A 26,674-nucleotide genomic window follows, 5' to 3' on the forward strand; every position below is an offset into this window, starting at 1 on the left:
CAGCCTCTTGCTGGGCCATCCTCCAGCCTCTTCAGTGACTCTGTGGCAGTCCCACCGCCCACACCCCGCCCCCAAAGGCAAAGGGCAACTAGAGGGGGCCTGGGATCAAGGGGCAGGGAGCACTGACAAGGCACTAGGTCCCATGATGTCCCATAAAGACATCATTTCGCCTCCCAGGGCATGTGTTCCCTCCCAGCCCTATCTACTCTAGTCTACCCTTCCTGTTCTCTCCTCCCACCATGCCTGGCTCACTGGTCCCCAAACCAGCAATGTCCAAACTCTGTCCTTCCAGGCGTTTGGACTTCACCTTGCCTGGGATTCTGGGAGATGAAGTCCAAACGCCTGGAAGGACAGAGTTTGGACATTGCTACCTCCCAGCACTCCTGCCTAGCTTTAGACTGCACAGTTGCGCCTAAGCTGTCACATTCACACTCACAGCCACACTGCCGCAGTTGCGCATAATGAACCACACAATTTTTTTTAAAAATAAACTTTTTTATTAACAATAATTAAAAACTTTTGTATTTACATATTTACAATATGTACATAGGGAAGGGGGATGGTGAAGGGGGTGGTGGTGAAGGGGGGATGGCAGAGGGGGCAGGGGAGGGAAGCTGCTTCAGGGAGGGGGAGGAGGCGGTGGGGCGGGCAGCCGGCGGAGGATCTCTTGCAGAGTCTCCTCCATGGAGGAGACTCTCTCCGCCAGCTTGTCCACCTTCTCCTCCAGCGCAGAGAACCTCCGCTCCGTCCGGTTCTCTGTGGGGGGAAAAGAAAGAGGATGGTTAGGGTCAGCCTGTGGAGCCCATCACCCACTCCCACAGGCAGGGTTTCTGGGTGCCCCCGCTCCCTTCCCTGGGTTCACCTCCACACTTACCTTGCTGCCAGGCTTGGAGGACTGGATCCAGGGTCCTGGCATCAAGGGCCAAGTCCCCTGGCTCCCCTGGCAGGCGGCGGCTCGGGCCAGGCTCCTCAGCGGCGGCGACAGCAGCAAGGACTTCAAGCCCTGCAAAAGAGGAAGAAAAGGCCCAAGTTACCATGCTGGCATGGCAGACGAGGGCACAAGTGTCGTGGGGGCTGCAGTCAGGCAACCCCCACCCCTCACCCTAGGGACCTACCTGCCACCAGAGGAGCCTGCTCTGGCTGCGGAGGGGCCACAGCAGCTGGTCCTGGCTGTGGCCCACCCTCGGGGACATCCTCGTCCCCCGAGGATGGTGGAGAGGGCAACCTGGCACGGTGCCCTCCCTCCCTCCGCCTCCGCCTCGGCCGCACGCCTGCAGAAGGGAAGAGGAGGGATGGCATTGGCACCATGCAGGAAGGAGAGGAGGGCAAGGGAAGGGTCAAGGAGGGGAGGACAGGGCATGGCAAGAGCTCTGGCTTACCTGGAGGACGGCGATCTTCCGGTCTGGGCCTATCTCCCCTGACCCACAGGTCCTTCAGCCGCGAGAAGAATGGTGGCCGCCTGTCAACCGGGGGCTCCTCTCCGAAATCCTCAAGGGTTTCAAAGAACGCTGCCTTGAGAGTTTTAAACTTAACTCTACATTGGTGCAGCGTTCTTTGAAACCCTTGGTTTCGGAGGGCACGAGATGACTCGAGAAAATGCCCCCGGTTGGGCTTGTTGGTGCTGGCCATCACCCTCCTCGCAGCTGCCTGTGGCATCAGGGAGTCCAGGAGGATCCCGACCTCCTCATCGGTCCAATAGGCGAATCGGACCGGGACCCTCCTGCGTGGCGCTGCCATGTTGATCGCCGTCCTGGGGTCTTGCACAGTTGCGCACGGGTATATATGGGCACCTGTGGCTCAGGGCCGTTAGGCCAAGGTGGTCCTAGGCCAATGATAGCTTTCAGAGGAGCAGTTTGAATCTCTCCCCCAATAGATGCCCTCTGGGTGCCCTATTGATACATTCAAATGAGCCATTAGGAAAGCTTGAATTTGAGGGGGATTGATACATTGTCAAAGGGGCAATTGGCAGTTGGAGCTGATGTATCTTTTTCACCCAGGAAAACAGGCGCCAGGAGACCTCTTGTGTGTGTGTGTTTGTGTGTGTCCCCCTCAGGCATGTGGCAAAACATGCCCACAGCACAGATCAGGAATGATAGGCAGACTCAAACTGTGGATAATGGGATACATTTATTCATGTGCTTATGCTATTACAGGACATTGCACTCTGACATCACAGATGATGGCACAGGAGCCATCCTTCAGATTCTCCTTGTGAGAAAAAAATCTGCCAGGGCATTCCTCACATCCTCCCCTGCTGCCTTCTTGGCATTCTCTTCATCCTCCGTGATTGCTCCCAAGGTGGGCAGCACAAAACGGCGCCTATATCGCATGCCCTCATCCAGGACCCTGCCCTTGGTCTCACAGATGTTGTGCAGAATGACACATGATGCCAGGATGGGCACCACGTTCTCCTCTGCCACCAGGAGTGGGGCAGTGAGACAGCGCCATCTCGCCTTCAATCTGCCAAACGATCTCTCCACGGCCCCCCTCACGCGATTCAACTTCTTGTTGAAGAGCTTCTGTTTGGGAGTCTGGGGGGGTCTTAAACGGTGTCATGAGCCACTTCCGAATGGGGTAGGCACAGTCAGCCAGTATCAGGGGCCCGATCTGCTGGCCTCTGATGTTGATGCTGGGGTTCCCTTGCACATAGATGCCAGCCTCCATGGCCTCATAGATGAGAGAATTCCGTGCCACCCTGGCATCGTGGGCTGACCCATGTCATCCGAGCTCCACGTCCACGAACCTTCCTGTGTGGTCACATGTCCCTTGCAGGATGACAGAATAGGAGCCCCTTCTGTTGACATAGGCATTCCTCAGCCCCAAGGGTGGTATGATCAGGCAGTGGCACCCGTCCATGAGGCCAACCACTTGTGGGAAGCCGCGGCGACCAAAGGCATCCATAATCTATGGGGGAAAGAAAGGGAGAGAAACAGAGGAATTGAGATGACAACTCTTTTACACGTGCGCAACTGCACCATAGCAAGAACAGCAAATGTACAGTGAGGGGGTGACACTTGACACAGAATATCACAGAGCTGCCAAAGATTAAAGGGAAGGTGGTCTGGCTGTCCCTACCTCACGTGCGTTCCCCAGGTACACGGTCCGTGACAGCAGCAGCTTCTCCATGGCCAGGGCAAACTCCCCCACGATCTCCCCCACGGTGGCAACGCCAGTCCCAAACAGCGCCCCCGTCACAATGTAGCTGGACTTGTGTGCCAGTGAAAAGACACCAATGGCCACTCTCTTCTCCACCGGGATGGCTTTCCTCATCACTGTGTCTGCCTTCTCCAGTTCTGGGCGCAGGATGCCCACTAGCCTGTGGAAGAGGGCACGGGGCATTCGGAAGAAATGCCTCCATTGCTCATCAGACCATATGGTTGACACAAAGTTGTCCCACAAGTCTTGGGATGCAGGGACCTTCCAGCATTGGCGGAGGCGTGCCACTCTGGCCAGGGCCATGGCACCGCCAACAGTAGCCTGATGAAGTGCTATGGCAGCCACTGCCGTGCGCTGTTCTGTGTCATCATCATCATCACTACTGCTGTCATCCAAGTCTACAGCTGTTATGGTGGTGGATGATGGGACCTCCATTGCAGCGGCAATGGAGGTGCAGGGGCCGGAGGGGCCGGAGGGGGCGGAGGGGGCGGAGGGGGCAGAGGAGGCGGAGGAGGCGGAGAAGACGGCGGTGGCACCGGCGACAGCTGTGGCTGTGGATTGCAGCTTCAGGAAGACCACAGGGAACAAAGGAGAGGAGGCATCCATGATGCCAGTGGTGGCACTCGCAATGCGCAAGCGGGCAAGGATGCCAACACCAGCTGATCACCAGCTGGCAGGAGGCCACCTTTGTTCTTGGGCAGGGCAGGGAAAAAAGTTTAAAGGGGCCTGGGCACTTTAAATTTGCACATGTGCATTCCGCAGCCGGCAAAAGGGAAATTGCCGGCTGGTGCTAGACTGCCGCAGCTGCGCACTTCTCATGCGGCAAAAGAAAAAAAAAGTTTTGGGCCGCCCGTGCGGAAGCTGCCCCTTTCTTTGCGGTGTCCTCCGAGGCGGCGGTATAGAAGCTATGGGTCCGAAACGGACCCAGGTGAGGCGTCTTCACTGCCCCCCGTGTGGAAGCCCCAACATCTGAAGCACGTCCCTGGGGCGGGCGGTCTGGAGGCTCCGTATTCAGCAGAATACACCTCCAAGACGTCTTCCCCTGCCCGTCTGTAGCCCGCCATAGTAATCAAACTAGATGCATGAACTAAAGGGTTTGATGATCTATAGAAACTGGAGCAGAAAGAGAGTAGAAAAGTTTTCTTTCATTCTAGATGCACAATAATATCAAGAATGTAAGGGTTTGGAAATATTTTAGTTCATTCTATTGTCTGATGTCATGTGTGATGTGACAGCTAAAAAAGCCAATGAGATTGTAGGCTGCATCAATAGAAGTGTAGTGTCTAGATCGGGAGAAGGAATAGTGCCGCTCTATTCTGCTTTGGTCAGGCCCCACCTGGAATATTGTGTCCAGTTCTGGGCACCACAATTCAAAAAGGATATTGAGAAACTGAAGCATGTCTAAAGGAGGGCGACCAAAATGGTGAAGGGCCTGGAAACCATGCCCTATGAGGAAAGACTCAGGGAGCTGGGGATGTTTAGCCTGGAGAAGAGAAGGTTAAGAAGTGATACAATAGCCTTGTTTAAATATTTGAAGGGCTGCCATACTGAAGATGGAGCAAGTTTGTTTTCTGCAGATCCAGAGGGTAGGACCCAGAGTAACGGATTCAAATTAAAGGAAATTAGATTCCACCTCAACATGAGGAGGAACTTCCTGGCAGTAAGAACTATGCGACAGTGGAACACACTCCCTTGGAGAGTGGTGGAGTCTCCTTTGGAGGTCTTTAAATGGAGGTTGGATGCCCATCTGTAGAGGTGCATTGATTGGGAGTTCCTGCATGGCAGGGGGTTGGACTGGATGGCCTTTGTGGTCTCTTCCAATTCTATGATTCTATGATTCTATTAATGTGCCAAATATGAATTTTGTACCCTCCCTCTATGGATCAGTGCAACCAGCTTTCCTCTTGTATCTACTAGACATGGGTCTTGTGAGAAGGGAACCATCTTGAAGCCTTCACATGAAGGCTGAGAGAAAAATGAATATTTTAGAATAAAGGTTTTGCTCATGGCAACATGTCCTGTATCTATTGAGTACAAAATGAGCTATCAGAGAATAAGTGAAAGGAGTAGATAGTCAAAGTAAAAAATAAATAAATACAAAAGTGTTCAAAATGTTTGTATTTATTTTTAAAGCATGCTACATTAAAGACTGGAGTACGTGAAAAAAATTCTCCTGCCTCCACATCACTTGCCTCTAAGAATCTCTGAAGGTCCTTCTCTGGGTTTCTCCACTATTTGAAATGGGATAAGTAGCCATCAGAGGCTGCTGCCACACTGCAGAAATAATGCCGCTTGACACCGCTTCAAGGCATGGCTCGATGTTATGGAAACCTGGGATTTGTAGTTGTGGTACCAGAGCTCTCTGACAGAGAAGGCTAAATATCTCACAAAACTACAAATATCTCACAAAACTGTGTCACACTACATTAATTCTTATTGAACATAAACAGACCCCCAGTTATAAATATTAATGATGCTGTATAGTATTCTTTATTACATCACTAGTAAGTCTATGAGAGATGTCAGAGACAAAAGGAGACACCTAAAGGTGATCATGAAGGGTCAAGCATAATCATTAAAAGCCTCATAAGAAATGGACTTCATGTAGAGTTAGCAAGTGTATTACGACAGCAGTCTTTGATTATGAAAGAATTAAGCAGCAAATACAATCCTTGAGAACAAGTACAAGTAAGTAGCAAGCAAGGTCTATGAGCAAACTTTATTGCCTCTCAAACAAGATATACCAAAGTGAATGGATGAATCTTGTCCTTAGAATATTTATAGCAAGGTGCAGCATATTGTCTACAAAGAGCTTTTTTCTTTGCTAATGAACTGTAGGCATTGGACTGCAAGGGCCATCCAACTTCAGTTTTAAAGACATCCAAAGACAGAGAGACCACTGCACTCTGAGATAACGTATTCCATTGTCAAACAGCTCTTAATAGCAAAAAAGCTATTCCTAATGTATAGGTGGAATCTCTTTTCTAGTTATTTGCACCCACTGATTCAATATTTCAGCCTCTGGAACAGCAGAAAATAAGTTCACCCCATCCACATGGTTTCTTGCACACACAGTAGTTCAAAAAGCAACTTTTCTAAGTTATCTCCCTTGGAATATAGCCAAGAAAGTACTGGCAGAGTACTCAAGTCTGCCAAACTCAAATCTGTATGGAATCAACAAGATACTACTGGTGTTTTGAGGTTGGTGGAAGCCCAGTTACACTCTGCCAGCATCCAGGATCACATACCTCCAACTTTGTATGCAGATTATACTTACTACTGTCCCTTTGTTCACACTGTCAAGCCACAAGCTTGTATTTTTGGGTCCTTTCCACTGTTCCTCATATTATCAGCCTTTTCATAATGATTGCTAAAGGCTGCACAGGAGGAAAAAATTAAATGATTATCTAGTGCTTTAAATATCTAAAAAGATAATGCAAGGAGATAGTTATTTCTATTTTAATTTAATTTTCATCCCTTTAATATCTCAGCTATTAACATACATTTGGAACATGTGTATGAGGATGAACTAAATTGCATAGCTAAATGTTTGTGTGTATCCCTGCCATAGGTGCCCACAAGAAGAGAGCCAGATATTTCTGTAGAGAGAAAGAGTGTGTGTGAGTGTGTGTAAACAGGCAAAACCATTCGTCCAACATGGAATACGACTTGTACAGGAAGAAAAAACTAACGTCTGTCTTGAAAGGCAGCCCTTATCAACTGTATGTATTTCTTTCCACATTGTACAAATAATGTGATATACAGTACACTGATATACTAAAAAAAGAAAAATGAAAATAAAATTCTTTTTTTAGAAAAAACATAGGGCCTCCAACAAGGTTGGGCAACTGGTGGCTTTAGGTCCACATTTAGCCTTCAGCCTAGTATTAAACTCCCTGCAAAGGATCAGTTTAGACATCGGAGAAGAGTATTTTTCTATCACTTGGCAGTCTGGTGAGTGAGCAAGAAGGAAAGAAAATGGGGTGGCATAAAAACAGAGGAAAAGAAGCTGGTTTAATCTACTGTTGGCTCTGAGTTTCATCCCCTCATCATAGGACCTCAATTGTGATATTGACATTTCAGGCATGACCGTCTAGAGTTTGCCGCACTTACAAGACTTTTGTTATTAGCCTCAGAAGAAGTAATAGTCAATCCTCTCCATTTTGACATCTGTTGGGGCTCTCCTTTCAAATTGCGACCTGTAACGACCGTTTTGAAAGCATATGTACCTTCCATGCTGAGTAAGTTTACGGAGTGTTGGGTGGTGGAAACTGAATTGATGGTGGGTCCAACTCACACTATTTCTTCTTAGAAATAGAAGCTATTAACACTGTCACTGACCACTTTACTTTCCAAGTGGAAAGCTGTCTGTTGGGGTGCTTCCAACTGCTCAATGGCGTTTGGCTACTCATGAACACTTGTGCAGCCAAAGTAATATTGGAATTTTTTTAGCTCCCTAGTCCAAAATTTGGTGGAAAATATTTTGTTGTTGTGGGCCTTCAAACTATTTCCAATTTATGGTGACCCTAAGGTAAATCTATCATGGGGTTTTCTGGGGCTGAAAGTGTGTGATTCACCAAAGGTTATCCCGTGGATATCCATGGCCAAATCAAATAGAACCCTGGTCTCCAGAGTCATGGTCCATTGCTCTAACCACTGTACCATGTCAGTGAAAGGTATATCCCCTAAGAATACAGAAGTTGGTCATCTTTGTTCTCAATCATTGTGCTTTATGAAAATCCCATTACATTTTTCTGTTTTACTTACTGCTTTGTAGCAATAGAGGCAGAGAAGATGTCGGAATTCCAAAGAACTGGGAACATTCAACATCAACAGAAGCTGGCACAGCAAGTAGAGTCCGAATTCAGAAGCAGGATGCTTTTGGAAAGAAGACCACTGGCCCCAAGCAGTCCCAACTAGACCTTATTCATATTTATGAGTTCTTTGGATCTGCCAACAAAAATGATCCAGTCATTAACAGAACCAATAAGCAAGCTATCGGAGTGGCTCCTGCAACCATAACAGGATCGTTCATATCTAGTAACATCATTTTGATTATTAAATATAGAGTTGGAAATGATGAAATATTCCTAATGGTCATGATTATGGGGAAAATATAATAAGTAACATTATGCCTTTTGGGTAGACATGAAGATAAAGAGAGTTTCCCAATGATAATGGGGAGTTCTGGAAGGTGTAGTTTTAAAAAAAAATCTTCTCCAAACTCTGATCATTAGGCATTTCCATAAGGTAAGCCAAAACTCTTCAATACTACTGGGCTTGTTTTGTTCCCCACGTCCTTGTCCTTCACAGTTGTGGCTGTGTGTATATCAGAGAAAGCATATCATATGAGACAACAATATAATCAACTATAGAAGACCCTCAGTTTGACATGAATGTATATTCACCTTCAGTGCTGTGTGTATATCAAGAGCTTTTACATCTTATTTCAGAACCATACCTATCTGAATCACCATAAACCATAATTATATCTGAATCATAAACTGTGATAACTGTGGTTTCTGAAAAAGATGTGATTTCTGAAAAAGCTTTGCAACATATGGATTGCAGGTGGTTTCTTTCTGCTTGTTTCAAGTATAGTGAAGATTAACCAAAGTTAGAGTTCAAACATAACTGCAGTTAATTTAAAATGGAAACAAAAGCTTCCAGCCCCTTCTCCTGACTACACTGAAGGAAGGGAGGAATGGAGAATGTGTTGACACAAGTTATTATAATGAAAAGCCATTATTTTTCATATTTTAGTTCTATGGAACAATTTATCATTCTTAGGGTTTGTTTGTTTTCAGAAATATATAAGCTATTGCTTTTATTCACATCCAGAATCACACACTTTTTAAAAAAAATTAAGGCTAGCTATGTCAGTCTAAAATAAATAAGTAAAAAACCCAGCATTCACAGCTGGGCAGTTTTGGCTGATCCTAATAAAGAAATTATCAACTGTAGGCATATAGTTTTTCAGCTGAAGACAGGACTGATTTAAATTTATATGTACTCTGGCTTATCTCCACACGTATCACACACCAATTCTATTTCTAAGCAAAAATCAGAGCAATAAAAATATAGTGACTTGCTCCATACACAATAGGTTCTTGATATATTTCCCCAGTCGAACAAGGGGCTGTCTCTGCCTAGAGGCAGGCTTTGGTTCTTCTATTCCCAACTTGATTAAAAACATTGCAGGCAGCAAGGGCTGCATATGGAATTCCTCCCTCCAATTCAACTGCCATGAGAAGCCCATTTGCAAAATCAGAAATAGCATCTCTCAGTTGTTTGGCTGGATTTATTTCTCTTGCTTGCGATCTCCTGCCTCAAACAGCTGATTCATACAGTTGCTGTTGCTCCTAGCAGTTGTGCCAGTGTAGTTGGCTCAGAGCTCTTATGGATCCAGTTTGCAAAGCAAGAACAATCCATGATCCTTCTAAATGCATGGCAATCCTGCAGGCCATACTATGCTCACCCTTGACTTATATTTTACTAAGGACGTTTTCAAAAGCTTTTATTGTTTTGCTAGATGACTTTAGTTGCCTTTCATTCCTTGTTCCTTTTGACATTTTATGCTTGGTTTGCTTCTGGAGAAGTCTTTGCTCACTTAGGAAGGTTAACCATGACAGTTAATTAGATTGCATATTATCAAATACTCAGCTGGGGCAAAGCTATAAAAAGGGACTAAATAATCATCTAGGTCAGGCATGGATGGACTTTAGGCGTCTTGGTTTTTTTCCTGAGACCCACCAATGCCTGATTTAAACTAGTATTTGAATTTTGGAGGAGAACAGAAGAAAATTGTAGTTCTAAGGATGGAGCCATTAGTTTAGTTATTACAGTACATGTATATCCAATGTATTTTCTTCAATGAGAAAAAAATGATTCCCTGCTCAGCCATGGAAACCCAAAGGGTGAATTTGGGCAAGTCACTCTCTCTCAGCCTCAGAGGAAGGCAAGAGCAAACCCCCTCTGAACAAATCCTGCCCAAAGAATTCCCTGGTAGGTTTGTTTTAGGTCAGAAATGACTTGAAAGCACACAAGAAGAACCACTGCCCATTTGTTCCATGAACCACCATAGTTCTAACTGCTATATTATAAAAACACTAACCCAAACACTACTGCAAATCAAGGAAACTAGTATCTCAGTTAGGAATATGTTTTGTCAATATTGAATAAGGAGCAGGCCATGGGTTTAGCTAAATTATCTTTTTGGTTCTAAACTAATAGCCCAATCTTCACAAAATCTCAAAAGGTGTGACCCAATGAATTGGGGTAGGTGGAAAGCCCAATGCAGGGAAGGAGCGGAGAAAGCAAGAGAGGGGAATAAGGCTGGTGTACCTGAGGAAAACTTTTCAATTAATTACCCTAGCGCTGTGTGAACTACAAAGAAATGTTAACAACAAGACTACAGGTTCATACAGGTTCACTACGGCCAACTGTCATCATCCAGCCTGGAGGGAGTGAGGGGGCAGGTCCAACACCATCGGGACTGCCCTGAAATGACAGAGCCCTCCCTCCACAGCCAACTGTCATCATCCCTGGAGGGAGTGAGGGGGTGGGTAGGGGCTAATTTTGTATTGCAATTTTTACTGTACACCGCTATGATCATTGCGGAATAGCGGTCTGTAAATAAAACATTATTATTATTATTATTATTATTATTATTATTATTATTATTATATAGTCCACTATTAGTGACTCGCAGCAGCTCCCTTGCTTTGCCCTATCTCAACTACGGAGAATGGAAACAAAATGATAAGCCACCAGAAAGACAGCTCACCATTTCTACAAACTGCTCTGCTTTGCTTTAAGATTACCTTTGAAGAAACCCCTAGTATTGTAAACTGTTTCTACTGCAAAAGTTTATATTATCAGGGCTTTTCCACCAACAGCACAAGTGCTCTGAAATATGAAGTATATGACAACATCACAATCTATGCAAACTTCAAAATGTGTCTAAAAAACAAGAGAAAGCCATTCTCTTTGAGCATGTGATAATACACTGCCTGGAAACAATGTCTTTCTGGAACTATGTGGTTCTAATAATTCCCAGTCCAATCCTGAAATCTGTTCTGGCAGCTACAAGGACCAGGCAGAAGAAAACAGATTAAATGGACACCAGACAGGATAGCCGCTTCATATTTTAAAAGGGTTCTTTTATTTACACAGTGGAAATGCCTCAGCAGTTACAAGCTTACACATCTGAAAGTTCAACATTTTTTGGTAAAAGTATATAAATATATACAAGTCTCTATATAAAGTAAACATTGTAACTTGTGATACAGTAAACATTTGCTATTTTTTCCTTACACTAATAAGACGTCCCATAAAGCTTAAATACTGATTTCAAGTATTTTCTATAAAAAGCTCTACTGCACTGAAAAGACAGCTCTGCTATAAACAAACTTTGAAAACAGACTAATAAAAATGTACCTGTAAGAAAATCCAGCAGATAAAATACTGTTCTCATTTCCCACCCCCACCCCCCAGCATTAGAAGTAAACTATAAAGTAGCTGAGGAAAAAACTTGCAGAAGGCATTAATACTTCTTTTAAAAATAATTAAAAAACCTTTCTTTAAAAAATCCCAATTGCTTATCATAGCCTGAAACAGCTGCAAAAATGCAGCACTATTAAATATAAATGATGAACAAGGATCCCACTGTTTTAAAGAGGGATGGGGTTATAGTAGTACTTGATCCTTGATAGACATTGGAACTGGAACTATATTGGCAAAATGCACTAAGGACAAAGCTAAGCTACACACATAACATTGGTTTATACCAGGTTCATTGTCATGGCTTCCCATAAAAAAACTTGGGAATTGTAATTTGACAAGCGTGCGGAAGATCTTCCCTTAGAATTATTGATCTCTGCTCTTTATTACAGAGCCATAGTTCTCCGGGAGGCAAATGAATGTTATAGTTGAACTCTGGAGTGTAAATATGCCTCTTTTCTCTTTCTCATTTTAGTACGCATTCAGCTTTATAATTTTAGCTGCTTTGTTGTTCTTCTGCTTGCAGACGTTTTAGGATGTACAGAGTAACTTGATAGCAGAAAATGTATTGATCCTACAAAAAGGGGAAGATAGAAATAAATTTATTGGAACAGAAATCTTTAAGAACAAATTAAATTGGCTGTGGAAGAAGAGATTCCCTTTAATAGCTGTAGCCTAACACGCATGTTGTACAGTGGGCCCTTTCCTTATGTGGGGATCCGTTCCAGACCCCCCCCCCCCCCGCATAAGGGAAATCCTGCATATGCTTGCACCCCATTGCAAACAATGTTTGATTGCCATGCGGCTTCAGCGTATGCTTGAAGCTGCATATGGCACGGGCACACTATACTGTGCAACTTTGCATCCTTCGACCATTAAGCTCTTTTCTTTCACTTAAATCTTTTTGTAGCTTCAGGGCATATTTGCAAGACGGTTTGGAAGAGGGTGGATGTCAATACAACATGCATCCAGAACCCACAGCCCACATGTACTTGTAATTTTCATTCTTGATAATCTCTTGTCTGGCATCTCAGATCTGCCACACCACAGTATGGCATATGGTGCATGGCAAGTGATGCAGGAAAGGCAGCAAAGTGGGTGAGGAACTATAAGTAGCATAAGACAAAAACAGGTTCTCAAATGTGCCTGGGTTTGCTGAAGCCAAATACATTTCAGAAATATACTTTCTTTCTTCAACCAATCTGAGTAAATCAGCTTCATAACATTGGGATATTCTGTGGGGTTTGATTCAGGAATGCTCTAGAATTAAGACAGATGCTTATGTAGGATTGCCCCTACAAAAGGAAATTGTATTTTTGAATTAAATTAAGCTCCAATAGACTCAGGCAATTTTCAGTTCCAATTTCTTTCTTCTGCCTTCAGAGAAAAAATGGGAAACATGTTTTAGTTATTCAAGTATGCAGCTGGGTTTGTAACCAATCAAAACCACAAGCAGCTGTGGAAACATAAAGCTGATTTTTGTACAGAATTAAGACTATATATTTGTTCATCTAGCTCAGTATTGTCTAACACTTTTAAGACAACTGGCAACAGCTCTCCAAGTCTCAGACTGAGGTCAGCTGAGATCCTTTTTCCTGGAGAAGCCAGGATTGACTCTGGGATATTCTGCAATCAAAACACAGATGCTACTACCGTGTTAGGTGTTCACCTGGATAGCAGGTGAACTATCCCCAAGTGACCTCATGTGCATATGGCTATAGTAACAAAGTGGCTGGATTCAGATCAGCCTGGGATTACACTGTCTGTTCTAACCAGCAGCATGGCAGCTTTCCAGATATATTTTTTATGTTCTCTTCCAGTGTGCTCAAGGCAGTGTTACATGGTTCCCCTCCTTCCCACTGTGTCCTCATAACAACCCTATGAGGTCAACCCTATGAGGTCAATCCAGAGTTCAGCCATTGAACTCACTGTGTCCAATGTCACCCAGTGAGTTCAATGGCTGACTGGGGACTCAAATCACGACCTCTGAAACCCCTTTCTATTGAAATCATACAAACCCTCCAGCATGGAAGCTGGCTTTTTCAGGTAAAGTCTTGCTAGAAGCCCCACTGGGAGATCCCTGAAACACCTGGAGATAATTTTTGCCTCCCAATCTCCCTGTGAACCACCATTGTTTGGGAACATGAGAAGTGAGGTGTCATTTCTGAGTATCATATTGGGGACAATATACCACCACTGAAGAAATAGGTTTTGGGGCAATGAAGGTTCTCAGGGTATGGTAGGACAAATTTCTCCACTTGTCTATCGTTTGTGGTGTACTACTGTGCTTTTCTGGAGGATGCAGATTTAGGGGGTTGCACAGGGCCATGGGTAGCATCTTACTCACCCCAAGTGGAACAATGCTGTCATCCCATATGCACTTTAATTTTAACTCCCCAGTATGTCAACACCAAGGATTACATGGATTAGATTACATACAGTGGCTCAAAATTCCGTTGTTAGTCTTGACTAGAATTGACCCATTAAATCAATAGGACCTACTTACTGGTACATGTTGACTTATCATTCAACAATGGTCTACTCTAGATGAACCAACAGGATGCCAGCCAGCAACTTAAATGTGCGGATGCACTGAACAGGTGCCAAAGATGACTACACAAATAAGCAAGTACCATATACATCTAAGCAAGTGAAATATTTATGGAAAAAGGACTTGCTTACATGTATATCTAAGCAATTCACATATCACTATGAGCTGAATTAAAGGGCACCAACTTGGAAAGGTTTAATAGAAGATTTTATACAGATTTACAGAGGATATGGCAATCAGTAGTTATGAAGTCATGATGGTTATGCAATTACTACCAACTGCAGAGGTAGTATATCTCTCGGTACCGGTTATTAGGGAGCATTTGTAGGAGCAAACAGTTTGTGGACTCTTGTTGGGCCATTTCAGGAATATAATACGGGACTAGAAAGAATACTGGTCTGAGCCACCACAGCAAATATGTTCTTAAGTTCCTTAATTTCAAATTTCTTTCCTCTCTGCATTGGATTTTACCCCTGCAACACAAAAATTGAAGATGGCTCTCAAAGACTCTTGTTCCTAGCACAGCTGAGGACATAATGCTGATGAAAAGGTCACTGGGAACTAGAAGCTGAAGCTTATGTTGAATGCCAGTACATACATACCTCGGTTTGCACCATGCCAGGCCTCTGAAGGCGCATTGTGCGCACCACATCGGAGATGTCAAACTGCAAGAAAGGCAAACATAATACAACAGTCTTGAATGCACCTGCCAAAGACAGAGTGCACAAGAACTTTGCTTTTCTCTGCAATAGTGCAAAACATGTATTTGTAGCTCTGCCTGGAGGAAAAGCAGCAACAGGGAGGTGACTGCGGGTGAACATTTACAGCTGGGACAAAGATAAGTATTCCTCTTTTCATTTGGCAATTCTTCATAACAGGTCACCCCAATCTTGTCTACAGATATTCAGATGAGACCAGGGTTGAAAGATCTGAGTCCACTAACAAACATCTAGTTCAAACCTCAGAGAAAGCTTGTTAAAGTCTAAAACAAGTACTGTTAGATTTATGCAATCAGCTTTGCTCAGAGGAACTTTTCATGTGCAAATGCTTTAAATCATTAATTTCTCAAACATTTCTAAAATGGCAAACTGACTTGCATATTAGCCCAGTGCTAGTGTGATAAGAATGTTAGAAGTCAGCCTATAGTGGCTAATCACTCATTTCTGAGACTATTCTCATTAACATGTACCAAGGGAATATTGGATTTATCATACCTGTAAAGGAAAAGTTCTAAATGGAATATAATACACATGGATGCACAATGGTATGTTAGTTCAAAGAACCATACAAAGAAGGATTAAGAGAGTACATGTGGGTTCACTCACCTCAAGATCTTGGCTGATTAGTCCCAAAACTACATCTATGCAAATAAGTGTCCCTGATCGTCCTATGCCAGCACTGCAGTGAGTGATGATTGGCCCTGATTTGTAAATGCGCCTCATGTAGGATATAAAAGTGAGCAAATCATCTGGTTGAGAAGGGGTGTCATGATCTGGCCAGGCAGTGAAATTTAAATGGGAAATATGCCGGAGTTCACCTGTCTAGATTTTAAATGAAAAACACACAGAGAGAAAGAGAAAGCATTAAGGCTCCTGAGAAGAGTAAGAAATCTCTAAGCAAATGCAAAATTGGCTCCTGGCAGCTGTCTCTAATGCCTTGTTCAAATGCGACTCATAGCCACCTAGCCTATAGTATTTTTCTCTTCCTCTCTTATATGGGGATGATGTGATATTACTTTCTGAAACGATTCAGATATGCTACCTTTTTTGGACTACACCTCTGTAAATTCTCAGCCAGTAATGGAAGAGCCAACTTCTTTTTCCTGTCCTTTCTCTTAAAGAAGTTTTTACCTTCTCTTCCAAGAAGAATGAAATAGGTTAGAAGCCATAGTAAGTGTGGCCTATGGGCCACATGCATTGGCCACCAAAACGTGCACGCCCTGCTTTCACCGGGTAATCGAAATTTGAACCCTTGGTCACTCACCAGCAAACTAGAAGAAATTACCAAAAGTAAACCACTGAATCAAACAGGGCCAGGGCCAGATTTGGCAGGGAACTCAACACGCCTTCCTGTTTTCCCTGCAACTCATTCAACAAGGCAGCCTCATTCTTCTCTTTCCTTGCCAGTGGCAGAGTAGGAATAGAAAAGCTCTCAAGCAAGCAAGCTCTGCCTCTTTAATTCCACTAAAATGCTTCTGTACAGCACTGCTCCTCAGCAAAGCTATGTCAGGGCCTCCAGAGGTATAATGGGGAAATTAAAATGGCAGGCACCAGCATTGTCACCTGTACTCCACCAATGATCAGAAAAGAGCTGGAAAGAATCTTTGCTTGCTGTAGTTGGCATATGGGATTGGTGGTAGACTTGGCTGTGGGCCTTTCTGAGGGCTCAGGATTTTTTAACAATTGCCCATCACTGCTGTCAGGGTGTGGAGCCACAAACCAGAAGAGCAGAACTGTCACCTGGCATTTTGGCTTCTCTATAATGCTCACTTACAAATCTGTCATGTGCAGTGTTACAATTTGCTCACTTACCTGAATGTCCTCTAGCTCCATAGCTCTAATGACAAATCCTTTGTGCTGCTGCAGCCTCACAAGGGAGAGCCGGATTCTATCGCTGATCATTGTAGTTTTGCCAACAGCTTCAGGCCAATACCGCTGACATTTGACCTTTTCCCCTTCTACTTCCTGGGTCATCATGGCTATGACAGTGCAATTTTGTTCCCAAACCATCTGCCAAAAGTCTGCTACGGTAGTAGGAAGGGGTCCTTGGCATGCAATATAAACATATTCCTTGCTCCCCACCGGCATCCGTATAAAGCTGGCATTGATGTAGCCACCTTCAGACCCTAAAGGAACCCTTGTGGTATCATCTGCAATTCGCAACATAAAAGAATCATGTAATTTGCCAGCATCACCATCATTATCAGGTCATCTCTGTGCATGGAAACTATCTGATTAGATGAGTTTACAATTCTATCATCATCATCATCATCATCATCATCATCATCATCATCATCCTGCCTTTCTCCCAATAATGGGACTCAAGGTGACTGACAACATATTTAAAACAATACAGATTAAAACCAAAAACATTTATGTTATTTACATTTGCAATCTTAAATATGAAACAGATGAAACAACAGATGAAAGGGAAAGAAGTGGTGGAAGTCATAAATGGGGGTGGAAATATATCATTATTTCAGATTTGCTGACTAATAATTTGGGGAGGCCTACATGGTGGCTTCCATCATTTAAAGATTTTCACCAGATCTGAGTCAAGCACAGAAATACGTGAACTAGAAAAAAAAATTACTGTATTTATCCAAAAATGCTATGTTTATCAACTAGTTCTATTCTGTTCTTTCTTTTAACAGGTCATCTGAACCAGTTCTAACCAAATTCAAATAAATGTCGTGTCATTCTCTCAGCCTGGGGACAACAATGGCAAATGTACTCTGAACAAATCTTGCCAAGAAAACCTGGGAGCCCTGGTGGTGCAGTGGTTAAATGTCATACATTCACAGCCGCAAGGTTGTGAGTTTGATCCTAGGCAGGGCTCTAGGGTCCACTCAGCCTTGTATCCTTCCATAGGTCACTAAAATGAGTACCGAGTTTGTTAGGGCAATTAGCTTACACATTGTCAACCGCTTAGGGAGTGCTTAAGTGCACTGATAAGCGGTATAGAAATGTACTTGCTATTGCTATGACAAGTTTGCCATAAGCAGAAACAACTTGAAGGCACACAACAGTGTATCATGAATCCTTTAAAATTTCAGTCCAAACTGTAAAGGAGTTGTCCAAGTGTTGAACTCCATCTGTTCATATAGGTTTGGCGCCTCAGATAGCTCCTATAAAGTATATTCAGGAAATCACGCTTATCTGATGGGTTAGGGACCAGAGGACTGTCAAATAGTGATTAAAAAGCAGATTGCAATCTTTTAGCTTGTAAATGCAAGACTGAACACTAGATGGTGTCAAGTCGATTGAGAGGAAAAAAGCGGCATTTGGCGTGGACTGAGAAAGAAAAAGAGAGAGAGCAACAAAAACCTCAGTGTGCTACATTGAGAGAGATGGGGAAAACAAGCATCTGCAATGGTCGAAAGAGTGGACCAGGCTATAATGTAGATCTGTCGAAAGAATGAAACGACCAAAAAAGAGCTGTCAAAAAGAGGGGGAATGTCTACCCTGAAACCTAGAACAGATTCACCAACCCACTGACTTAGAATCCACCATTTCCACTGCCACTGCCACAAAAGGAGTTGTCCTCCTCCCCAACCTTCACCCCCTGTCCATCAAATCCCACCCAGAGTTTCTACTGTACTTTTGTTGACCATTGATGCAGCTATCCTCTGGTACAGAGAATCTGTGTGAAAGAAATTAATGTGCTAATCTGACCCCCCCTTTTAAATTCTAATTTTTTAAAAATCCTTAAAGTATTATATATAAATAAATAAATAATTAAATTAAATTAAATTAAATTAAATTAAATTAAATTAAATTACAGGCTTGCTTGTGGAAGCCAGGACTTACATGGCAATATGTTCTTATATCTGTTCTTCTTCCTATTTTCCTTGGTTTGGCCCACCAGACACTGATCCAAAGGCTTCAAGTCATGAAGGTTCTATAATAAAACATGTTGACTACATGAGATTTTTGGAAGAGAAGGGCTATTACCCAACAGAATGATTGACAGTATACGTAACTTAAACATTTTCAACAGATCCGAGACAGGCTTAGAAATGCGTGAAGTAGAAAAGATATCTTACAGCATTCACCCTGGAAAGAGTTGCATTTGTCAACCAATTATTAGTAGTTCTTACTTGTTTCTTTTTTTTTTCTTTTTAAAACAGTCGTCTTCATAGGAACCAGTCCCAATTAAAACAAAATAAATGCAATATTATCAATACCAGTATACTGAGACATCTGGAATAACTGTGAGATAAGCGTTTGTTTAATAACTTGAAAGTTTCAGTTAATTTTCAGGCCCGCTGATTTCAAAATTGCCTCTGCTGATAAATCGATTGTAACTTTGGAGGAATACTCTGCTGGTTAAAGCATCTGGTCTTAAATTATTATTCAAGAAGATAATGATGAATGACCACAGTAAAATGAGGGACAAATCAGTAATATTGGCTAGTACAGTTTGGGAATAACTGAAATCCTAGAAAATGTTAGCCACTTTATGTTAATAAATATTATTAAAAATGAATACAAAACAAGGAACATACAACTGAGTAAAAATGAGTAACAGAAGAATGAGGGTGAACATGGTAAGAATAAATAATAGATTGCTGAATAGGAAAATATTCAAACACTTGTTTAAATTTAAATATCTAGTTTGTAGCTATTGGTTGAATTTAGGATTCTGATTCTAATTCCAGCACATGCATTTTCTATATGCATTTTTCCCTAGTTTACACAATTTTCTACAGCCTTTTTGCCCCACAGAAGAAAATATGTTTGCAAGTGTTTTTTTACTGTACACACTGTTAACCATTCAAATATTAATAACATGCATGGGTTGGTGTATATTTTATTTCTCTGAAAAGCACAAGATTGGCAAATGTGCAAATGTCCAAGGCAAATTCTACGAACAGAATTGCAACAAATCTTGGGAGTGTGTCATGGGTACTTCATTGAGAATCTTGACTCCTTATTTTTTTCTTTTCCATCTCTAACTCTAACATAACCATTGTCTATATAACAACCTGCCCACAGTCTTTGGGTTCAGTGACGAGAAGCTGGGATTCAAATGTGGATTGAGTATCAACGCTATTTTCTTGAGCAAGCAGCATGCAACATAAATGAGAACAGCTATACAGGAAAATGACACTCCTCCAAGAATGCCTACATTGTGAAACCAGACATAATTTCAGCATAGTTGCTCACTTCTCTAGATGGCCAGGTGTGCTTCCAGATGACATTTTTATTGCACAACTGCATTTAATGCAATTTTATGGTGGGTTCAGATGGTGGGATTTTCCACTTCTAACCCTCCTATGTTTTTTCACTACTTCATTGATTCCTTTTCCTCACTTTGTACAGAAATGTCAATTAAGGGGTGAAAGACTGAACACTTATACAATTAAGGGGGAAAAGACTGAACACTGGACATCTGTCAAAAAGTACCCATATGTAACTGGCTGCTGGAGGTGGTTAACTAGGCCAGAAAGGCTGTTTGTTGTATTAGTGCTTGGGGGGTGGGATATGTGCATCTTCAAAACAATTCAAAAGAAAAAGCTGTAAAATAAGGGTGTGTACAGAGCAGAGCTTGGAATTTACTTTTTTGGGAATAAAAATAACATAGGCCTGGGTAGCTGGAGGATTATGATATATATTGTCTCTAAAAGTAACAATTTATCTTCAGCAATGAGCTCTTATGGAAGGTCACCCACAAATAACCTATTCCCAGGATCAACCGCTAGAGAAATGTGAAGTACCAGAACAAAAGCAATGTTCTTAGTTTCCTCACCATATAAAAGGAAAAACCCACATCTGCTCGTGTCTAAGAGTGTTAGCATCTCATTAGGAAATATGCCTAACTTTACCTTAGACAAGTTTATGTCCTTTTTGGGGCACCCTTCCTTTCCCTTCCTCCCTTCACAGCACCCGTTCTGAAGCCCTTGCATGGTCATTTCATGCTTTAAGAACTGGCAGGATCATAGAAGTGTCTCCCCATAGCCAGAGGTGAAATGAGAACATTGGTGCTGAGATCTACCAGCATAATCTGGGGAGCTCAGGGCTGCTGTAATCATTTTGGGTCTGGCTATGAGTATGCAGCCAAACATGCAATAATTACAGCAACACTAAGTCCCTCAGAGGACACTTGTAGATGTCAGCACTATGTCATCATTTCATATCTGGCTATGAAGAGACACTTCTGTTCAGTAAATCAGGGTGATACGATTCAACTTAGTATAGACCTGCATGCAGATCTATTACTCTACACTGAGCCATACATGACTGTAGCCACTCACCTCAATCTCCTTAGAAGGGACTCCTTGTTCCAACAGGCCTCGTAGCATCCGGATAGTTGACTTTAGGTTGGACCCTGTGTATTTGCCCAAAGGAAGCACTTGAATGACTGAAAGCACAGGAAACTCTTCATTTGTGACTGAAAGGCAATATGGCATAAGAGATGGATTTATTGGTGTCTATAAAAATCCATGCAGAGAGAGCAGCCCATCTGGCAATGCCAGACCATGAAATATAGCAGTGGTTACCTGCATCTGTAGGGCAGACTGTGTTTAGGCTGTCAGCAGTTAATTATGATCATAGTTTTTATAAAGGTTCCCATAAATAATCCATACGGTAAACATTTTCTCCCCATTATTCATGTACTCTGGCCGTTTATGTTTGCTACCAACAGCAGTTTATTCAGTTTTTCATGAACTTTTCATATTTAACAGGGAAAATAAAATAAGGCAGCACACCCATGTCACTAGTTTTCTTGCACAATTAACAAACTGGAACCATTTCTCTCTCTCTCGCATTAAGACCAGAACCTGGGAGGAGAGACATCCAATTAAACTGAATGGTGCAGGATTCAGGAGAAACTAGAGGAAATACTTCTCTGTATAGTACATTATTAAACTACAGAACTCATTAACACAAGATGTAGTGATAGCTATCAGCCCAAAGGGCTTTCAAAGATGAGAAACATGCTATCAATGGCTATTAAACAAGTCTATGTATCACCTCCAGTGCCACAGACAGAAGGTCTCTTAATACCATTTGCTGGGGATCAGAAATGGGAGGATGCTCACATCCTGCTTGTGGGGCTTCTCATAGGCATCTGAATTGCCACTGCAGGAAGAGAATCCTGAATGACATAGGCCTCTGGTCAGGTTCAGTAAGACTATCATGTTCTTTTGTATTAGATAAATTTATGGTATTTGGTAGAAAAGATGACTAGATAGCAGCTTATACTCTTGAATACTGGTGTGTAGAAACTGCTCATCAGTTCTTGAGCTATAATTCACAGAAAAAACTAGCAGTGGACGGATTAGTGGAATTAGTTGGTACGCTAATCATCCATCCCTATTATCAACTGATGAAGCTGGAGTCTCCAAAACTGGCACTTGAATACCAGTCAAATGGTGTGTCGACTATAAGCTGCTATGTCAGAACAAATTCTGAGCAAATACAGGTCTTTACCCAGGACACTGCAATGGCCCTTGGTACTGGGTGTATCTAGGCTGTTGCAATCTACATGGGTGGATCCAAAAACTGTGTTATTTATGAATGCTGAGATTTGGTTTTCTCTCAAAACCTATGCCAAAGTTTTGTAGGTGTTTACAGTACAAACCCCATGTTTTGTAACACCACTGACAAATTACAGCATGATGGAATCATAGAATCTTAGAGCTGGAAGGAACCACAAGGGTCATCTAATCAAATTCTCTGCTGTATAGGAAAACCCAACTAAAAACACTCCTGAAAGATGTTCATCCATCCTCTGTTTAAAAAAACTCCAAACATGGAGAGTCCGCCTCCCTCTGAGGCAGCCTATTTCACCAATGAACAACTCTTACAATAAAAAGTTCCTTCTAATTTTTAGGGAGAATCTCTTTTCTTGTAATTTGAAATATATGTTACCCATAGATCAAATTATAGATATGTGATATGTAACTCAAAGATCAAATCAAGGTTCCTAGTTAACAGGCCCAAATCAGTCTGTTAAAGTGCTGAGAGTGGTGTTATGAAACTTGTGGTTTATGCAAAAACAATAACACAAGAAAACACTATACATCTACGACAAAACTAGGTTTTGAGCAGATACCCAATTTCAAGGTTTGTACTTAATATAGCCACATCCAGGGTGACCTAGCTGCTGGAGTGTGACAAAATGGCTCTTTTCTATAGAGAAGATTCCAATGGCTGTTTACCTTCTACAGTTGACTGCTGGTTTATTGATTCAATTGGCAATTCATCACTTCCCCATGTAATCTCATCATCATCTCCCTGAACCATCAGAGGCTGATGAGGTAATCTTAAAAAGACAAATGTGCCGGTAAATGACAAAAAAGTGCTCCAATTCTACCCAAAGACCAAAAAATCCCACAACTTAGTACTTCAAATGTTTCAAATAACAGAAGCTGCAAATTAAATGGATGTAATGATAATATATATATATATATATATATATATATATATATATATATATCAAATACACAATATGTTTTCTATGAGGAATGCAGTTCCAATTGTTATTTCATAGGCTAAGCTATTTGACATACTGTCTCAAAATGAAGAATAATCTGTAGGTATTAAATGAAACCTGATCTCCAGAGCAGGCTACTTGAAATCAAATGGCATAAATCCCATACATCAGTTGTTGGTTCTGTACTAGGCCACATGATTTCCACCATTATTCTATATAAAAAACAATACATATTTCTAAGAATATAAAAAGGATTAAATGCCCTTGGTAGAACTGAAACATAAATATGCATCCTTCTACAGAAAGAGGCCTAAATTCAACTGTTAGTCCCAACTTACTGAGTCAGTTTATCAATAATAATAATAATAATAATAATAATAATAGTAATACTATTTATTTCTTAGTTGCTCCTCTCCATAGATTGGGGGGGACAGCAATAGATTAAAATATAGTACATATCAGTTAAAAACACATAATAACGGTTAAACCACAGAAATCAGTTAAAATACATAACATTAGTTTTAAAAAAACATATAAGATCAATATATATTAAAACGGTCCTTAATTTAAAACTCTTAATTTAAAATTCATAATGTAAAAATCACCTGGATAGGCCTGCCATAAGAGACTGGCTTTTAAAGCTGTTTTAAATTCAGACAGTGTATTCTACAGTCCAGGGGCAGCTGAAGAAAAAGTCCTTAGAGTGATAGCTGCTATTTGCTAACCTAGTCAAGGATGACTGGAGTAAATGTCCCGCAGAAGACCTGAGTGTACAGGGTGGATTATATGGTAGAAATCGATCCCGTAAGTAACCTGGACTGAAACCATGTAGGGTCTAAAAGCTAATAACTAATGCTTTGTACCTTGCCTGGAATTTATGTACATGCTGATTTATAACATTCTCAGTGAGTCTACTCTGGAATTAACAATTGGACTGAGGCTATGATCCATCACAGAGAGCCATGCTTAAGCTTGAGATAATTTTTTCCAATGGGCTTAAGATAGTTTAATGCTGTTTTGGATTGAGGTTGTTAGGTAAAGTGGTGTACAGCCAAGTGAACAGAGTTTCCTCACTGAGTTCAGTGGATTATGGGAATCTATTATGAAATAGCCTGGAAGAGATATGCCTGTGATGGTGTTTTAATGTTATGAAACTGGCCTGAGCTCTTGAATGGTAAAAGAAGTAACTATGATTAAAAATAGGCAGCCCCGTTCTGGAATATCTTGTCAACCGAAGTGAATCACTAGTGTCCATATCTGGATCTCAGAACCCCCTCTGCAAGGGCTTGTGATTTGCTGTGCACTCTAGAAGGTATAATCTTCCAATGTGAACACACCATTTTATCTCACTGTTCAGTTGTCCTATATGATGGTAGGAATCATACACCCCTCCAGATGTTGTTGGATTACAACTTCTAGCTTTACTCACCACTGATGATACTGGTTAAGACTGATGACAGCTGCAGTCCAACAAATATCTGGAGGCCAACATCCTGCCCAACACTGAAGTTAAGGGATATATTATCTGTCTTCAGGATACTATGCTGCCCTGGGACACTGAGTGGTCACAGAAAGTTAAGGCCAGCATTTCAGATGTTTGTATATAGTTCCATGAATGAGCTCACCTTTCAGAAATTCTTCTGCCATTGTTGTGATCTTCACAGCCATTTAGCTGGGGTGGCTAAGGGAAAAAGCAGGTCAAAATGTTTGTAATGAATGACAAAAAATAGCAGTACAGGTGAGGGGTAAAGTTGGGGGATAAGTGGGAGAACCAATTCCCTGCCTTTCAATTATTGACTACTTCTAGCAAAAGTGGAGCATCTTGACTGAATGTAGACCTGGAAGATTGCTGAAATTTCACTACTATTTTGATTTGCTTCAGGGCACATTTATTTCACTGTAGACATGCAGGAATGGTTTATGACCAATGAATATCTGTCCCAACTCATTTTTATTTCATTATTTATCTGCTTTTGAACACCTAGCTTTTTCAAGAGACAGCAAAGGTAGCAGGATGAAATGGGCAAATGGAAGATAACTTTGCTGCAGAACTGCACCACTCAAAAAAAGGCAAGAAGGTAAAAGAAAATTGGACAGGGTCAGAGTATAGACCCTTGTAAGAACAAGATGCTCCAGAAGGGGGTTGGAATATCTGAGCCATTTGGTATTAATCTGCTTGGAAATAATAATAATGCCATGATCATCACCACATTTATTTCACCTCAGGGAAATCTTCAGGCAAAGATGACCCATCGCAATCAGTGTCTTCTGACTTCTCTTCTGAAACTTTCCCATTTGCCTCTGTAGAGAGAGAGAAAAAAGAAGCTGCAAGAAAAGACCAGCACCCAAAGGAAGCCTGCTTATCTTTGACAGCATGCACTAATTTATGTCATTAGAAGACAAACACTGTAATGGTGATGTTGGGTTGTATCAGGTGAATATGTGCTTATCACACAACTCACAAAGACATGTATATCAATGGGCTTAATTTGGAAAACATCTAAATGTTCCACATAGAGTACCCATCAAAAATTTAGGATGATGTTAAACAGAAGACATGATGAGAAGGAGCAGGCTAATTCTATCTCATTTGCTCAGGCTGTCTTCACACGAACAGTGATAATCTGAAGAGGAGAATATCCTCTGAGAGTCAGTATGGTTAGCTGGACTACAACTCTGGAGACCAGGGTTTGAATCCCTGCTCAGCCAAGGAAAGATCTGGACAAGTTAGAGTCTCTCAGTCTCAGAGGAAGGCAAAGGCAAACCCCCTCTGAAAAAAATCTTGCAAAGAAAACCCCATGATAGGTTCACCTTAGGGTCGCCATAAGTCAAAAATGACTTGAAGGCATATAACACACACAGCATCCTCTATGTGAAACCTGTGCCTGAAATCTTGGTATTTCAGGTTTCTACACTATTGAATCTCTGCAAATACCAAGCTGTCATTCTCAACCTGAAGGCAGCTTCTATTTATACCTGCTCACAAAAGATTTAAGCATTCATCCATGTGCCCATTACTAAGGCTGTCTGCTAACTGGGTCTTAGAGAAGGGTGGCGGCGGGGGGGGGGGGGGGAGACTCTTGGCAAAACATAGAAGATAAATTGTGTTAAAAAATTTTTGTGGGGGAAATCTCAAATAGGCATTTATATATTTCTCTTGGTTTGGCCAGAGTATTTTGGTCATGTACATTCCTTCTGATATTACAGTTGGTTTTCTGTATCTGTGGGCCCCGTATCTGCAGCCACCACAGATTCAAAAGTAGCAAACAAATGAGATGCAAGAAATGAGAGCTGGAGAGAAAC

The 26,674-nt window shown here is 42.0% G+C and overlaps 2 protein-coding genes across 6 annotated transcripts in view; one reads left to right on the top strand and one right to left on the bottom strand.

Moving 5' to 3' along the window:
• The first annotated feature begins 6,813 nt into the window (after positions 1–6,813).
• Positions 6,814–8,187, top strand: CUNH4orf36 (chromosome unknown C4orf36 homolog). The gene is made up of 3 exons (XM_089527112.1): positions 6,814–6,878; positions 7,240–7,397; positions 7,934–8,187. Exons 1-3 carry the CDS (start codon positions 6,814–6,816, stop codon positions 8,074–8,076), a joined length of 366 nt encoding a protein of 121 aa, XP_089383238.1. The 3' UTR covers positions 8,077–8,187.
• A 3,148-nt stretch (positions 8,188–11,335) lies between these two features.
• The window catches only part of PTPN13 (protein tyrosine phosphatase non-receptor type 13), a 171,392-nt gene continuing 156,053 nt past the window's right edge, over positions 11,336–26,674 (bottom strand). For 4 of the 5 annotated variants that reach the window (XM_089526165.1, XM_089526164.1, XM_089526162.1 and 1 more), the window contains 9 exons: positions 25,593–25,672; positions 24,997–25,052; positions 23,097–23,200; positions 21,186–21,322; positions 18,739–18,829; positions 16,741–17,078; positions 15,535–15,750; positions 14,812–14,874; positions 11,336–12,232 (listed from right to left, as the gene is read on the bottom strand). In XM_089526165.1, the coding sequence (XP_089382291.1) occupies positions 12,155–12,232; positions 14,812–14,874; positions 15,535–15,750; positions 16,741–17,078; positions 18,739–18,829; positions 21,186–21,322; positions 23,097–23,200; positions 24,997–25,052; positions 25,593–25,672 (1,163 nt within the window). In that variant the 3' untranslated portion in view covers positions 11,336–12,154. The remainder of the gene's footprint in view (positions 12,233–14,811; positions 14,875–15,534; positions 15,751–16,740; positions 17,079–18,738; positions 18,830–21,185; positions 21,323–23,096; positions 23,201–24,996; positions 25,053–25,592; positions 25,673–26,674) is intronic. The other variant, XM_089526163.1, reaches the window with a different exon arrangement.

The sequence above is a fragment of the Sceloporus occidentalis genome, unplaced genomic scaffold, assembly GCF_023333645.1.
Source record: "Sceloporus occidentalis isolate IW3139 unplaced genomic scaffold, rSceOcc1.0.p SCAF_5, whole genome shotgun sequence".
Lineage (NCBI taxonomy): Eukaryota > Metazoa > Chordata > Lepidosauria > Squamata > Phrynosomatidae > Sceloporus > Sceloporus occidentalis.